Here is a 17,148-nt window from a genome sequence, read left to right as displayed (position 1 = left end):
GGTTGTGATTACATTGATTTGGTGGAGGGGCCATCTCCACTGTCTGTCCATCTGCCTCCCTCCCTCCCTCCCTTCCTCCCTCCACCCTTCTACCCTTCAATAGACTGTTGCTTCTCAAAGTACTGCGGGAGCAGAGATCTGACAGTTTGGGACTCAGACACACAGCAAACACAGTGTGGAGCACGGCGGACGGGTGGGCAGAGCATTTCCACGAGACCTCAAGAAACACAGGAAAGACTCCCTGGCGGTAATTCTTGGAATCGTAGTTTTTAACCGAGCCGCAAACAACAGTGACGCCATCTTGCTGGTTCAGAGCAGTTTGGAGCTGGTAATGACCATATCTGGTAACATAAGCCAAGGAAAAAAATAAAAAAATAAAAAAGGAGGGCTAGAGAGGATGGTGGATGCCTTCGACTTTTATTGGACTACTTTTCCTCTATTTACATGTTGAGTCTGGAGAAACTGGTCTAAGATTTGTGCCTTTGACATAGTTGGAAGGGTTTATAAAGGGTTTGTAAAAATATGTCTTCTTGTTTACTCAGAGAAGAATAAATGTTTTCTCTTTTTCCAAGTGTTTCATTACATCATTCATTAGATTTTGAATGTGTTGGTGCAGTTTTATGTTTCCAATTGAGTAACATCAACCTCAACCATCAAAATTATATCATATTACAGTCCATGTTATTTTTACCCATAATCCCAGACTGTAAATAAAAGTGTTCGAAGCTTCCGGGTCTGAATAATGAGGTCGATGCAGAAGTGCCTTAAGCTGCAATACCACAGAGTCCCACTAGAGTTGGGCTCCACAGACTCCCATTCAACGAGTCTGATAAAATTCAAAGTCAATAAAATTTAATCACGAGTTATTTCGGTTTTGCGAGCTGAAGTCGCTCCTTATCATTCGTTTTCTGGCCGTACATCTTAAAATAATCCGTCACTATTCGAAAATAAGCTTAAAAAAGCTGTGATTTTAGGGGTGTATCTGTTTGATTGACAGGCCTGTGGTGACGTCAGGTTGCAGCTATCGGTGGGCGGAGGGTAGTATCGTTGGGTTTCCAATCAGATCAGTCAGATCCACCGCTCGCTCCCCCCAGCTTGTCCAAATATGGTCACTTCCTGCTCCAAACCACTCAGAACTAGCAAGATGTCGCCGGCTAAAATCCAAACTCGAGGCTTCATAACAACAGTTCACAAACCAACGGGCGACGTCACTGCTGGTTGCTGTTGGGCACAAATGTGAAAATGTGTAAAAAAAAAATTATGTTACGCTCTATGGAATATACTAAAAAAAAAAAACCATAATACTAAACCATAAAAAAAAAGAAACAGAGTAGAGGACATACAGAGCTGCAGCATCAATCTGCTGTCAGCTAATGGGGGGAAAACTTTACAGTCATTAAACAAACTGTGTACTTACTGTGAGCTTTATTATAGTTATAATGAAGGATGTAATCCTCGACTTAAGTATGAATTATGAAGAAATGGATCATACCTGACCACGATTCTCAGAATCTTAACTGCAGCTTGTTACATCCAAAAGTAAAAACTCCTTTCCAGCCGAGTCAAATGAATCCATTTAAAAAGCCATTGAACAAATCATGAGAAATGTTGGCGGACGCCGCGCTCGGAAGATTCGGTGATAAATTCACCCCAGCTATCGTCAGCAGAGGACAATGCAGCACAATTATCAGTCCTGATGAGGACAGGCCTCACAGAGTATTTGTCCTCATGGCACTCCATTACCCAGAGTGCCCCGGTGCCCTTCAAGAAGCACAGTATAGCCAAAAAGCTGCCACGAGGGTGCTCCTTACAGAGATGTAATGAAAGCATGGCGGTGTGATTTATCCACACTGTGTCTTTGACATGGTATAATGTGTTTCCCTGCGTGCGTCTGTCGCTGTCTTTGATCTCATCGATGATCCCCGACGTGCCCCACATCTCCGTGGGCTGCTCAGCCGCTCTGACTGGCCTAGATCTGAAGTGATGGCTGATGCACTTTCTACAAGTCTGGTGTCATTCAGATCCTCTTCCAGCATTCATCCTCGCTACAGACGGAGGCCTCGGGTCTCAGCGGAGCCCCGCGAGCAGCCGTGCCAGACAACTTCTTCGCTGTTGCTCGTCTGGTGGGCACTATGTACTGTAAATGTAACAGAGGCAGTGTGTGTGTGTGTGTGTGTGTGTGTGTGTGTGTGTGTGTGTGTGTGTGTGTGTGTGTGAGGAGGTGTTACATATGTGTGATCTGTTGTAATGCACTTTGTCTGCCGCTGACATATTTATAATAAATGTCTAAAAATAGGAAGACATGTTCACATGTGGCCCAGGGCTCTGTGGGTGTGTCACTATCTAAATGCAGGGCGACAGTAGAAAACAGGGAATAAAAAAAACTTCCAGCAGCTTTCAAAAACACACAATTTTTACATTATAAATGTTTGTTTCCAAGTCTGTCTGACAGTGAACTCAGAAATGATCCACCTGGAACGGTCACGTTACTAACTGTAGTAGAGATCTCCACGCAGGGATAAATGCCGGCTGACCTGTTCACCAACATATTTAACCACACAAGACAATTTTTTTTTTTTTTACGTGTCTCAGCTAAATGCAACCGAGTCAGCCACGTTTAGATCTGAATTAATTTTTTTCTCCTTAAAAGAAGAAATGTTCTTTTAAAATGTCAAACCCGACATTGTTTACACCCATGTTTACTTGCTAGAAGTGTTCTTCTTCACTGCTTTTGCTGGTGCATTGCTGTGTATTACTGCCACCTGTGGGTCAGTTGAAAACTTTGCTCCTTAGTGCTACTAGTGGTTAAAATCCCCAGACATTTTATGTGCATTTAATTTTCTCATTTCTCATTTCTCATTCACATGTTCTCGCTGTGCCTGTGCGGGTTTTCTCCAGGTGCTCCAGTTTCCTCCCACAGTCCAAAGACAAGTGTACCGGGTTAACTGGTGTTTCTAAACTGGCTGGAGGTGTGAATGGTTGTCTTTCTCTCTTGGTCCTGTGATGGACAGGCAACCTGTTCAGGGTGTATCCCCCCCCATCCCCTTTCTCCTAAAGTAAGTGACCCCACACAGGATGAAGTGGGTAAAGACAATGGATAGATGCACTATTCAAATATCCCTTTGAGTTGAATCTACTGTCCTACAATTAGAGCACTCAAAAAATGGTAAATTATTAAGACTCCAACAATACAGTTAGGCATCTACGAGGGCCAATGAAAACGTTTTGAGACTGCCAACCGTAGCACTGCACGGTGACGTGCACAGAGCGGGGGGAAGCTATAATTATTAATGACTTCATTAATAACTATTCCAAAGTTACGTTGCTTGATCAACATCGGCGATCAACTAACGGTTAGTCAGGGCAGCAAAATTTAATTTAAAAATCATGTCACTTTAAATGGAACCGATGTGTCCGTTAGATTCTCTCTTAAAAGTTGAGAAAATTTTAGCAGTTTTCACGAACTTCACATTTGGACCTTTCTGGATCAGAGTGAAGAAACCCAGCGAGTAAAGAACAAACTATCTCAATACCTGTTGATTAGTAATAGAGTTTCATATAATCAGTATGTTACCAAGCTCCAAGCAAAACCTCAAGTATAAACACGTATGAATTTCATCGCGTCACCTTGTGGCCACAGGTCCATACATTTCTAGACATACTTCATGAGACGTGTGCGTGTCTGTGTTGTAGTCGTACCGCTCAAAAGGGGCTGGTTACGTCTGTATGTAGCGGGCAGCGGGCCGAGGCGCTCCTGCCGCTGGTTCAGAACCCGGCCCAGGTGGCCCGTGTGTCGCAGGCTGCCGACGGTCACGCTGTGCAGGTACAGAGGCTCCACAAAGTGGCTCAGCAGCGCCCCCTGCAGGCCCAGGATGTTCCATCTGCGGGGAGGGGGAGGACATGAGGGAAGAGAGAGGGAGAAGAAAGAAAGAAAAACATTCATGAAAACAGGTGAAGAAGAGCAGGAAGGAGAGAAAGAAAGAGAGGTGGAGGGAGAAAAGGTGGGAAGAGAGACAGAATCGAGAAAAAGCGAGAGACAGACGTGAGAGCTTCGATGACAGGTAGAGACAATTTGATCATTATCTTGATGTGGGACGTGATGAATAACAGCCGCTCGACTGACAGCGCGTGCGCGCACACACACACACACGCACACACGCACGCACACACACACACACACACACACACACACACACACACACACACACACACACACACACACACACACACAAAGTCCTCTTCCCACCAGACACACAAACCATCATCACCAACAACAACACTGCCAAAGGTCAGTACATCAGCATTCATTATATGGAACAACACATTACCATGTGTGCATTCATCAGTGCCACGGAGGTTAATGCACTGCAGGAGAGCCGCCGTCGATCGCTCGGTGCGAGGGGCCGATCATCTCCGGGTTTGTTTGGGGAGATCCACGAGTGACACAAAATCACTGTGGGGCTAATCCCGCCTGCCGCGCCGCAGCCAGCTGGTCATGTGCCACCTACTGCCCACATCCCCCTCTATTAAACCAGCAGATGCTAATTTATGGATGGAAAATGATAATTATCATGTTTATTATCATTCCTGCCCTTCATAGAGGGAGAGGAGGCCGGCTGCGTACCTGCGCTGTGTACTCTCCGGTGCATTGGACTAATGAACTTATGCAGAAGCACAATCACAGGCTCCACATTATGCTTCTAATTTTTACATCATTGTTCTTTTTGTTAATCAATGTCTCTTTATCATGGATGCAATTACAGCGGCTGCTTGTTTTTTTTTTTTTTTTTCCTCTTCCCTCGCCTGTTTAATAATCACTCATTACTTACTTTTTGCTTCCCAAGGAGTCAATTAACATCAACGGCTTTCCGGGAATCACTAAACGGGCTCACGAAGCAGCGGACGCCTGCCTCCACTTTACCTGCACTGTCGGCGAGATCTGTCCTTCCCTCTCAGAGAGAGAGAGGAGGAGCTTTGTTCAAAGAGTACACACACACACACACACACACACACACACACACACACACACACACACACACACACACAACCTCCAACCAAAACAGAAATAGTTTAGCCTGAAATATTAATTTACCCAGAAAGCGACACCGTGAATCAGAAACATCTTCTAATCTCATGCAAGAAAAGACAGCCATCTGGCTTGGGTGTGTGAATCTAAAGAGAGGAGAGAGGAGAGAGACCTCTTCTCTCTCTCCGTCTCTCTCTCCATCTATCGTCCCTTCCCTCCCCTCCGTAAACGGCAGCCATTAAAGTAATGTGTTCATCTGCATAAAACTGCAGTGGAATGGAGAACATCATCGTTATATGAAAGCCATTTAGGCCCCTCAATTAAATCCAGCTGTCGACTTCAAATCAAATATTAGCAGAGGAGCGTCAGTGGGAATGACCGGCTTAAGAAAACAAACCGATGATCATCAGGTGAGGCGATGATGACTGTTATCGAGGGTGTTTATGATGAGATCTGAACCTCCCCTCTGGTCAAAGCTGAACAAACTATAATAAAGTACAGGAGGTGAAGGAAGTAGGGGGAATAAAAACATAATAGGAGGTTACAAAATCAGTGTGACAGAGGACGAAAAGAGTATCCAGGGGGTCACTTTAAGATTGCAGCAGTGTGTGTGTGTGTGTGTGTGTGTGTGTGTGTGTGTGTGTGTGTGTGTTTGTGTGTGTGTGTGTGTTGAGTCTGCGGCCCTAAGCCCCTCTCGGTTCCACCCTCCTCCCCTGACCTTGATAAACTGGCCCTCGGTGACCCACTCATTTTAACGACGGCCACCGATCATTTACAGCGATATAAAAAAAAAAAAAAAAAAAAAAAAAATGTGAAGAGGAAGCTGTAGAGCAAAGAGAGCTTGTCTGCTGTCTGGCTGGGCCGGATGGAGGGAAGAGGACGGCAGGAAGAAAAGCAGGGTGTCCCTTCTCCCTCCCCCGTCACTCTATTTTTTTGTAAAGTAATTGCTTTCACCCCTGTTGGTGACCTGGGTAGATTTAATCACACCATCTCCAGCCCTGGCCAACTGAATCAAATTGGTCAAATTAACAGCGGCTACACAGGAGAAGGGTTCACCTCTCGCTCAGGCTCTCTCTCTCTGGCTGTCTCTCTTCCTCTCTGTGTTTGTGCCACACACACACACGCACGCACACACACACACACACACACACACACACACACACACACACGCCAGTGGCTCAGGTGTGGTCTTGTATGGCTCAGTTGGCACAGTGTGGTGCTTACAAAGCTAAATTCATGGGTTCAGCTCCTGTTGAGGCCCAGACCTGGCAGAAAAACTGAGACCATATTAAAAAAATGTATTTCAGAAAATACAACCTCAAGGGTGGAAGTGAGGAATTACTGTTACTGTCTTCACCGTGTACAACACCAAGTGTTGTTCGCCACACAAGCAGCACGGCTCTGAGGACGGTCATGTCGGACTGGACCTGATTGACACATTTCAACTGGAAGAGTTACATTTTGTTTCATAGCTTTAAGACACGTCAACACCATCCGGTCAAAATTGCACTTTGGTTGTGCTTCACAACGTGGTTCGCAAGGTGAACGTGGTAAATATCGGCCTGTTGGCTTCGCTATCGTGAGAATTGTAGGACGCTAAAGTTGGCATTTAGCTCAAAGCACTGCTGCTAATGCTGTGTTCATTAGAAACTGGGAGGTAGGGAAGTTCGACATCTGTTGAACTGGGAATATTCCACCGACAAAGTGGGAGGTGTTTGAGAGCTCAAAACAGAACGTTTGAAGTCACTTCACACAGCAGCATTTGCGTGACAGAAAAAAAAAAAATGAACGTGCGTCGCGAATTCATGACTGAATTCTTTGCCCTGAATAAAACTGCTGACGCTCACAGAGGATCTCGGTCCCCACCGAGCACTCTGCGAAGCAAACAAGGAACAAATGGCCTCTTTAAGTACAACATGTGAACAGCTAAAATAGGAACATATTTATTTATTCATGAAGCATAACAATCAGTTCTCACCTCCAACTTCAAATTTAGATGATAGTTACACACACGACTAAAAGTCCAGTAAGTGAATGTTATCGTGCGTATTTGCACGTGTGTCGCGGTTCACTGCGTACACACTTACGCCTGCACTGTTCACACATGACGACAGCGAGGAAACGGAGACAGAGGAGCAAAGCTGTCCTAATGTAGCATCACCATCTGCCCTGTGTGGGCCTGCCAACTTGTGGACGATATGGTAACAATTTAAAGTCGGGCAGGCGTTTTGTTTTTTTTGGCATCATTCGGAAAGAAAATCCATAATAACGTTTTGCAAATTGCAATTCAAGTGGTCTGATAGCGCTCCACTTCTGAACATCATCTTCATCCTCTTGGCTCCGTATTCAGGCAGAAAAGAAATTCTAGCACAAGATGGGGACTTCAGGCCACTCACGGAGTCATTTCTACAAATGCACACGTCCCCTCAGATATTGAGCCTGATTCAACGGTGGGAAATCCTGGAGATTAAGTTAATATTCCAGCAGTAACAACAACTAGAAGAAGTTGAACCGCCCGGTTGTTTTCTATCCGACGTGCACGGAGAGCAACGGAGACGCTGTACTGCACCGAGGTTTAGCGTGGCAGATCAGGACCGGGTGTCACTGTACGAGAGCCGGGCACCGGCCTCCGTGCGCACTCCTACGTCAAGTCCGTCAACCCTCAGAGTCGGCTGCCAGGGTTGCATCACCAAGGACCTAGGTGGAGGTGGTGTGGGACGCAGGGTCGTCCGGTCGGGAGCGAGGACCGGATCAGGAGGTGTTTCTAAAAAACAACAACGCCCTGCTTGAAAGCCTCCGTGAGGGGACGTCTGTGCGCACAGACGGGGGCCACGAGAGGTTTTGGGAGACCAGCAGGCCATGAGAGGAGTGAGGAGGGCAATGACTGATAAATGAATAAAAAAAAAAAAAATCCGTCACTTTGATAAAACAAGAGAATTATTTCAAAACCAAACTGCTGCAGATTTCTGAATGAACCAATATAATCTTGTCGTTAGATGTAGGCATGTGTTCTGTAAAGGCTACATCAGTAAATCAGTAGATGCCAGTGGGTAAAGAGGTTTATGACTTGTATGTTTGCTTGAGAAGAATCAGCCCTACAGATAACTGGAGATTAAAACAAAGCTGTGCTTAACACACAGATTCATTAGAATTGGATTAGTTAGTCCGGTCGCATATAGGAAATCAATAATCAACACGAGGACTGCTTACAGCAAAGCTTATGCCAACACACACACACACACACACACATACACACACACACACACACACACACACACACACACCCCCTTCGGTCAATATCAGACAAACCTCTACCTGACTCATGAAGCAGCGAGGACAGATTCGATGTTCAGTCTGAACTCACCACTAAATCAGTGCAGGACATTTAGTGTGGCAGCAACACAAACATGGTCTTCTGTCTGATTTAGTTTGGACTCAGTGACAGAAAGCAAAATCAACAAGTGCATCAAGGCAGAATGAGACGGGAGAGTTTTCATTCAGACCAGAGAGAAGAAAACTACAACCCTAAACCTGGAGAATGAGACATGTGACATCACTGACCTGGTGATCTTGTCGGTGCAGGACATGGTGATGAGCTGTTCGCCCTGTAGGACACCGTCCCAGGTCTGGACGGGCCCCCGGCATCGCACCGGCACCGTCCCCTCGCCCGACTCGATTTTGGTCCGCAGATGGCTCCGGTGCTTCCTCATGAGATGTCTGCTGCTGTGGACTGAAATCATAACACATACGACCAGTTACACTACCGCACACAACATCGTTTCTTATTCCACAACTTCACTGGAAATAATGTTAATTTTCTGTAAAATATATTATATTTTAATGAAATGTTGTTTAACATAACATAAACATGTGTTTTTGGCCCATGGCCCTCCATGCAGATCATTTTTGACCCATCATAGAAAAGAATTTGTGCAACCTGACGACAAGCCCTCGATTCATTTCACCAGCTTCATGTAGTTTAATGTTGAAGGCGGCATGACGTCTACAGATGCCAACATTGTTAGTGAAAGCCAACGTATTTGGAAATCAAATGTCTCGAACGGTTTGTTCAGACTGCAGGTGAATCGGATTTGTTTGTCCACACTTGGATTTGGTGGTTCCAGACATCCCCAACCCATCTGCATGGGTTGCTGTGGCAATGATGAACACATAGCTATGCCGGTAATGCGGCTTTCCAACACAGAAGCAAAATGCCATCAGGTAACGCATTTCGGCATCTGTCCACTGACTGTTGTTCTCGTTATCCTCTGTAGCGCCAACATCGATTCTGCTCACTGTCACTGAAAATGACATCACCGTTGTGTGTTGCGTTGCAGGTGACGCAAGAGATTCAATCTGAGCATCAGGACGGAGAAATCTGACTGGAATCGCATTTCAAAACACCTCCAAATGTGGTTTGGTTCTGATTTGCAATTGTCAAATTTCATGTATTTTGTTTGCTCTCCAGACTTTAAAAAATAATCTGGATACAATCTGAATATAACAGAACAGATTTGGTCTGTCAGTCTGAACAAGGCCTGTCTGTCAGCACTGAGACATGATATTAATATATGTATCTCAAGCATGGTGAATAAATATACATAAAGAAATCACTGTTTTTGTTTTAATACATTCATTTCTGGTGGCTTATTAAACCCCCCATCCTCCTCTCTTCTTTCTTTGCTGCTGCTTTGGCTGATCTGACAGCAGCTAAAAATTAAGCCCCGACTTGCAGCTCAGAAATGTTTAAGAAGAGTCGGGAAAAGGTGCTCAGTAATTTTCTAATCTCTGAGAGCGCACTGCAGAACATTTAAAGTGTTTAATAACTAAAAAGTTCAAGGCTTCTCTGATGACAGCATCGTCCTCTCTCTCTTTCTGTCCACGCTGGTTTCATGAAACTCTGCTCTGTAAGTGTGCTCTCACAGAGCTGAATAGCAGCTTCAATCTTTGAGGGGAAGAGGAGACAGAGTCCAGATTACATTTCTAAACTTGTAGGCCGCCAGAAAAATGCTGGGCAAACCGTCTACATGAATATACAATTTATTTTCAGACGGTAAGCAATAAAATGTCATCAAGCCGGCTCAGTGCGGCTGAAAGAGGCCAAAGACAGACGGTGACATGAAAAGGATGCCAGCTTCTTTTGAGGACAAAAAAAAAAAACGTAGAGCAGTGGAATTAAGATTAAATGATCTCAGAGATAGAAACAATGTGAGTGATGACACTGAACACATCATATGTGCTTTAAAATAGCTTCATTTTTACATTTGAGTCTTGTTAACCTCTGGAAATTGAAGGAAACAGAAAGGCCTAGTATCTTACGGTCAGTGCTAATTTCGTACGGCGAGTTGAGCCTCCCGTCTCCGCACGGCGACGTGCTGACGTACATGTGGAAATGGACGTTGTCTCTCAACCTGTAGCCGCACTCTTTGTGGCGCACGAATATCGACTCCTCCCAGTCCTCCGGCCTTTTACTTTGGCAGAGGAAAAGAGAAAAAGGCAACAAGAAGGGAGGGAGACTGATGAGAGCGGTAGCGCCATTCATCACAGCATAGGAAATAGATTTCCACTTTTCTTTTCCAATGATGAGGTGAGGCCGAGGCGGCGGGAGATGGACACCGACTCGCCCTCTGACCGCAGCCTATTCTCCTGCTGTCAGACACTCCCGGGCGTTACTCAGCCTGTCCAGGTAACTCAGGGGAAACAGGGTTCGACACGCTCATCTATACACAAGGTTTGAGTCATGAAATCGTCATCACAGAGCAGCTGCAAATAATCATTAAAATATAAACACATATACATATTAAAAATGAGAAATAAGTAAAGTGTGATGTGGGTTTGGATCCATTTACAGGCACAGCAATGAAACAAAGCGACTGTTCAGGTGTTCTCACACAAAATGCAATTTCAGACACTAAATGTAATTTTAGACACATAAGCACACACAGTGAGTAACTGTGAAGTTGTTATTTTGGGTGTTGAAGCAGTGTAGGTGCAGAAACACAGTCTGTACATACGTTTCGAGTTAACTGACGTCACGGCACATTATATCCTGATCTTGCGATCGTAATAATTAACACAAGTTTAAGCAATCCCCGCAGTATTTGCAGGAACTCACAATTTCTTAACATTCCCGCAATCTTTCGGAAAAAATGTCGTCAACACGAGCTGTCCTGAAAGTACTTCGGCATGAAGTAAGTTTTCAAACAAAACTCGCTTTATTAGCAAAAATAACTCCTCGTTTAGAATCAGCACAGTTCTTCTCCTCTCAGCTCCAAAACAAACTGTGTGCACCGGAGGAAAACCCAGAAGTGACGTCACATTAAAATGTAAATGATCAAATTTAATGCTTATATGTAATCACTTCCATTGATCATTAGTTGCAATTTTTTTCTAACTCCCACAATTTTACCACAGAAAACTCACTTAAAGCTCCCTAATTACATTTTTGAGAAAATCCGCCCCAAAATCACATTTTTGACGGCAACAATCGCAAAAAACACTCAGCGAAATCCTGAAGGGAGTTCATAGAGTTTATATAAAGATGGATGACATGACATCTCTCCAGAAGTAACTAAAGAATTGTTTCTTTCCTGAACCATGTGACTGATCACAGACGAGTTACAAATGATATCAACAGTTCAAAATGTCAAGCTTCCATTTCTGCTGTTGAACAGTGAGAGGAAGTGGTGGTGATTCCTCCATCTTTGTGGACAGTCTGTGGTTCAACGGCTACACGGTTAAATTAACCTGAAAACAGCAGTGGTTTAAAAACCATTAAAGTGTTTTTTAATACAAGTGGCAATATCACAGTCTCTAAACACTCCACTACAAGGACCGACATATTTAACTTAAGTAGAAGTACAGAAGTATTAGCAGCAAAATCTAGTTAAAGTACTCAACGACTGTATTAAAATCAACAAATTATTATTTCTGAGGCATTATCCTACTTTATAAGTAATATGTTAATCTTGACAAAGTGGTGCTTAATAACAGGTTACTGTAGATGTAAAATGTAGTGGATTATAAATACATTATTTCCCTCTGAAAAGTAGTAAAATATAAGTATAAACTAAAATAAAATAGAAATACACAAGTACAAGGACCTTGAATTTGTACTTAGGAACAGTATTTAGAGTAAATGTAAACTTAGTTTCTCTCTACCACTGGAAATCACAAATCCAAAAACTCCCATAACTTTCTATTTTCACCCATTTTAATTCTAGAAAGTGTTGTTGTCTGTACAAATAGTGTAAATGACCAGACAAGACTAAATATATATAATTCACAGGAAAAGATACTGATTTAAAATCAGTGAGATGGATTAGTGAGAAAAAAGAAGAAGAGGTTTAAGTAAAATTTTGTAAGACTCAGACATTTAAAACGTTTTCTGTCCAACAACAGTGAGGTTGATATTTACAATCTGACACATAATCCAACTTCAAAATCCTTGTATTCATTCTCCTTTGTGCAGGAATAAGGCTGTTATATAAATAAATAACATGTAAATAATACACATAGCATATTCCTACAATGCATCGTAATGCAGAGCACGCCTGTACTCTTTCTATAGCCCCTCCTCTGCATCCGCTGTCCTTTCACTGAGTGTAAATATGGCAGTTCTGGCATTTTGTTTGGTCATTTCATGATGAGTTATCTTCCCCATTAGCCATTTTACTGAGCTGCAAAAACTCCGTACCTGCCACCCAGCATTGTGCAAAGACAAAAAGTCAGTGCTGTGTATGCAAATATGACATTCAACCATCTCGACTTCTATCGCTAATCTTATTCATCAGCCTCGCTATCGAGTTCCTCGGGGAGCACAAAAACATAATGTATGGTTATGCAGTGAGGAGTCGACACTCATCAGGATGCTCTCTGGATGCTGGTTAAAAAAAAAAAAAAAAGAAGCTTGGTGAGTTTGTGTGCACCGCAGCGGTCGCAAAGGCACACACGGTAGATAAAAACGTGCTAAAAACAAATAGGCCACCGAGACCCTGAGCTGCACCAGCTGAGTGTGTGATATACTGTGGTTAGTTAGCTGGAGAGAACAGCGCACACATGGCTCGTTGATTATTAAAAAGTCTCTGGTGAACAAAGTGGTGCCGTTTCCATGGAGCTGATTGTAGAGGAGAGAGCATACTTTGGCACTGCAGCAGGAGGTCGCAGCAAGCAAGATATAATGCTCTTAGATGTACAGTAAAGCATCATGTCATGTAATGCATGTTCAAACTGTCGGAGGCAACGCAGCACACAAAGAGCAGTTCAACTTTTTGTTTTTACACACATTTTTCTGCTACTTTGTGCTTATACTCATATTACTTCAATACTGAGACAAATCTTGTACTCTTTTACTCTATTGTATTCATCTGAAAACAGCAGAGTCATTTAATTTTGTGAAAAAAAACATCCGATCATCTAATAAGACGACTGGTTACAGATGAAACACTGAACAGTTCAATGCTGCTGACATGTTTCTGCATCAGTGATAATAACACATTTTTATAATACGTACCAATATAACTCTGACAAGTCACATGCACTATGAGTGCTTTTATTTTTCATACCAGTTAGATGATGTAAGTTTTGGCCACTGAGGGCAAAAGTCAACTATTATAGGAAATATATATACAGAAAACGACTGTAAGCAGAGGGAATAATTAAGTAACTGAACTGACTCAGTGATAAAACCCGACTGATTTATAATTTTATCGTCTGATCTTGGCCAATCACAGATTTATCGGTATTCCCGTGTATGTTGTCTGATGTGAAAAGTATTTTACAGCTTTACAAGTCTGTAGCATTGTGTTAAATGTTTTGTAAGCAACACAATTCTGAATAATTTTATGTAAACATTCGATTTAACCTACTGGATTTACAGAGATGATTTTTAGGCTGTTAGTTTGTCACCGGGTAAAAGGTAGCCAAGTCTTAAAATTATTTGCAGAGTTAACATTTGTTTAAGAATCTACCTTTCATGTTGTCTTTTGACTAAAAGGGAGTAGAAGTTTTCTCTAAGTCAGTTCAGCACAGATCAGCAAAGAAGCACAAGACGGAGCCGATTGATTGGTCGACAGTGGAACGTCCAGACAACCAATCGACTCGTTACAGCAAGAAGTATTGGGTCATTTCGAAGGGATTAGTGATGTAAATACCAGAGAGGTTTCAAAAGCCACAGACTGTGCACACGCAGTACTGGAGAAATGCCTGTTAATGATACGGCAGAAGATAAATCTATTACCTCAGGAAGAGTTCGAGTTGAGAGTAGAGGAAGCGTAACAAGGCTCTGCGGGCCGTGACTTCGGCGTGACAGTCATTGACCACTTGTCCCTGGTCGCTCAGGTACTCCCCGTTGAGGCACTTGGTGCCCGTTGATAACGCCACCACCTGGGCGTGCCTCAGGTCCAGACCTGTTGAACAAACACAGACAAATGTTCGCCTTACTGTGCTCGTCATACGTTCCATTGGCTACATTGATTCCTTGGTTCATAACTGAAGCATGTCCTTTCTCTCCTTTCTTCCTTTGGGGGGCATTTTGTCATCATTAAGAAAAAAATCTTGGGGCACTCACAAAGGAATAAAACATTCATCAGGAATATATTAAAATGAAATCTGTAGTTCACTGGCAGCCGAAGCAAATGACCCTGTCGGGGGGTGGGGAATCCAGGTTGGACTGCTAGTCTAACAGGTTGGGTTCATTTTGAAAATGCTGATTTTAAGGTTTGATTCGAGGTTTGTCCATTAACAGCTTAATTTTGGGCCTTTATTGCGTTTTTTTTTTTTTTTTTATAGTCACATAACGACTGTAGTCATCTTGAGTAACGTTGACCTGTTTCCATCTCCTGCGGGGCAGCGCACCCTCCCAAGACAATGGTAGAGGACACACTGTAGCAGATGTATTCTGAAAGGATGGAAAGGGGTTGGCCGCTCGGTACAGGACATTACAGAGGGCCCGTCTAGAGCTGATGAAGGCATGGATAACTGTTTCCAGGGTGGAAAAAAAAACTGCTTTCCTTTGGCTACAATTCAAAGCTGATAAGAGCTGCCCTTCACCACACTACCAACGTTTGTTATAATCCAAACACACGTCAAAGTAGACACCAAGATTTTGTTCTCCATCCTCCATGACATTCAGGTTTCAGCTGCCTCTGTTTGGGATAAGACGACAGGAGCTTCTAAAGCGGTCACCCAAGCAGCATTCCTCATGTGACACGAGAAACAAAAGCTACGAGGGAGATCAAAGATCAAAAAGCCATCCTTTGACAAAAATACACTTTCCTCTGTGAGGATTCAGGCCAGTGCAGGGCCATGTGACTGACTGACAGATAGACTGAGGTGGTGAGGGCATCAGCACGTTAACGGCTTGCCATTCCTTCCTTGGCTGCCACAAATCTCTCCCATCGCCTCTGAAAGTCAGGCTTCGCTGGCTTCTGGCAGACCTGCAGGCATCGCCGGACCGGCACATGAGCTTTTATCAGCCTCGGCCCAGATGGCACTGCGGCGTTAGAGTCCTGACACCTCCACTGATGAGGAGAAGGGAAGGAGGTAGGAGAGGAAACAGGGAGGAGTGTGTGGTGTGTGTGTGTGTGTGTGGGGGGGGGGAGGGGGGGGCAGTTAAAGAAAAAGCAGGAAGAAGAAAGGACAGTCCAGGGAAGGTGGAAAAAGTTGAACTTTTACTCTAGAAACTAGAAAAAGTATAAATAGTTGGAAAATTCGAACTTTTAAAATCAAATTCTCAAACGCATGACAGGAAAACCTGTGATTAATGTTCTGTACTGTCCGGATCATGTTTGAGAGTCGGAGTAAATCTTCGTGTCTTGTGTCTGGGTTTGATTCGCATCCTATTTTTGCTCGTAGACAGAAAAAAATGCACTTGTTTCCAAAAGGTAGTGAAAGGCTATGTTCATATTTACAGTGACTGACACACAAAATGAGTCAAATTTTCTCCTCTCGCAGATAAATCATTTTGTTGGTATTACTAAAACCTTTGAGAAATGATTTTTTTTTTTTTTTTACTTCCTTTGGGCAGCAGAAGCAGGTTTCAAACACAACTGTGACATTTTGTCACTTTTTAAATTGATATCGCAAAGACGTTAGAAAACAGCTACTTTTTTCACATCCAACAAGTAGAGAGTAATAATATCATTCATTCAGCCACCAGAAAAATGTAAGTCCAGAGTTCACGCTTCTTTCGGTTCAGTTTTGTTCTCCACCAACCCGATTGGCTCTTCAACTGCTTGACTATGTTCATGACAAAAATAGCACAGAGCAGATATGAGCTAAATAACCTCGTAAATGTAAAATGGTGGCAAGAATCAAAATGAATAATTTACAGCAGTAGGGATAAGTCTCCGCTCGTGTCATTAAACCACAGAAAAAGAAGGGGTCGCAACGTGTTGCTATTAAAAGAGCGCCAGTCAATCAGTGGTGTCAAATGGTGGAGAACCATTTGTGTTCATTTCATTCAGCTGTTTTTATATACATGAATGGGAATGAGTCTAAAAATTACGCAAAACTATTGCGATCAGCTAAAATAATTGCAATCAGGCAATTATTTCTATTATATTTATGTATTTGTGACCATTTTTAAATCCACCAAATCAAAACTGTAACTTAGATCATTAATAAACATCCTTATATCAAAGAATCAGAAAACATTAATGTTATTGAACGCGCTCTATAAATTGCCGGGACATGAACGGGTGCCTTGAGATTAAATGACTGAATGGTTCCTGTTCAACGCACCTCTGGTGAATCATATATATTTATTTACTCACATGTTTTAGTAGATTAACAGCTTTGTTAGGGTGTAAATGAGTCATTAACATAATTATGTATGTGCTGTACACACAGCTTCAGCAACACATCATCCCGTGAAGGCAGCTGTTTGCAGTATTTAATCACGTGTCAAGTTAGTGTAACGTCAGCACTTATCATAAGCTGGGATCAAACTATTAAAGCATATTTCCGCACCATTTGTTGTAAATATCACTAATGGAGAATTAGCCAAATTAAGGTAGAAAAAAAAATGGTTTAAATATGCAAGAAATGCAGGAAACATACAATATGTATGACTGTACAGCCCCATTAAAATCTCGATATCATGAGTTGGGCTATTGGCATTC

At 43.0% G+C, this 17,148-nt stretch overlaps 1 protein-coding gene across 1 annotated transcript in view; it reads right to left on the bottom strand.

The window, feature by feature from the left end:
- The window catches only part of adarb2 (adenosine deaminase RNA specific B2 (inactive)), a 190,093-nt gene that overhangs the window by 10,210 nt on the left and 162,735 nt on the right, over positions 1-17,148 (bottom strand). Inside the window, exons 5-8 of the mRNA XM_069151341.1 lie at positions 14,265-14,433; positions 10,346-10,497; positions 8,588-8,756; positions 3,700-3,881 (exon numbers count right to left, since the gene is read on the bottom strand). Of these exons, the coding sequence (XP_069007442.1) occupies positions 3,700-3,881; positions 8,588-8,756; positions 10,346-10,497; positions 14,265-14,433 (672 nt within the window). The remainder of the gene's footprint in view (positions 1-3,699; positions 3,882-8,587; positions 8,757-10,345; positions 10,498-14,264; positions 14,434-17,148) is intronic.

The sequence above is a fragment of the Embiotoca jacksoni genome, unplaced genomic scaffold (assembly GCF_022577435.1).
Source record: "Embiotoca jacksoni isolate LCO1_2020_lvr unplaced genomic scaffold, fEmbJac1.0.p SCAF_17, whole genome shotgun sequence".
Lineage (NCBI taxonomy): Eukaryota > Metazoa > Chordata > Actinopteri > Embiotocidae > Embiotoca > Embiotoca jacksoni.
Note: the sequence above shows the minus strand (reverse complement) of the source record. Positions and strands in the feature narration are given on the sequence as shown.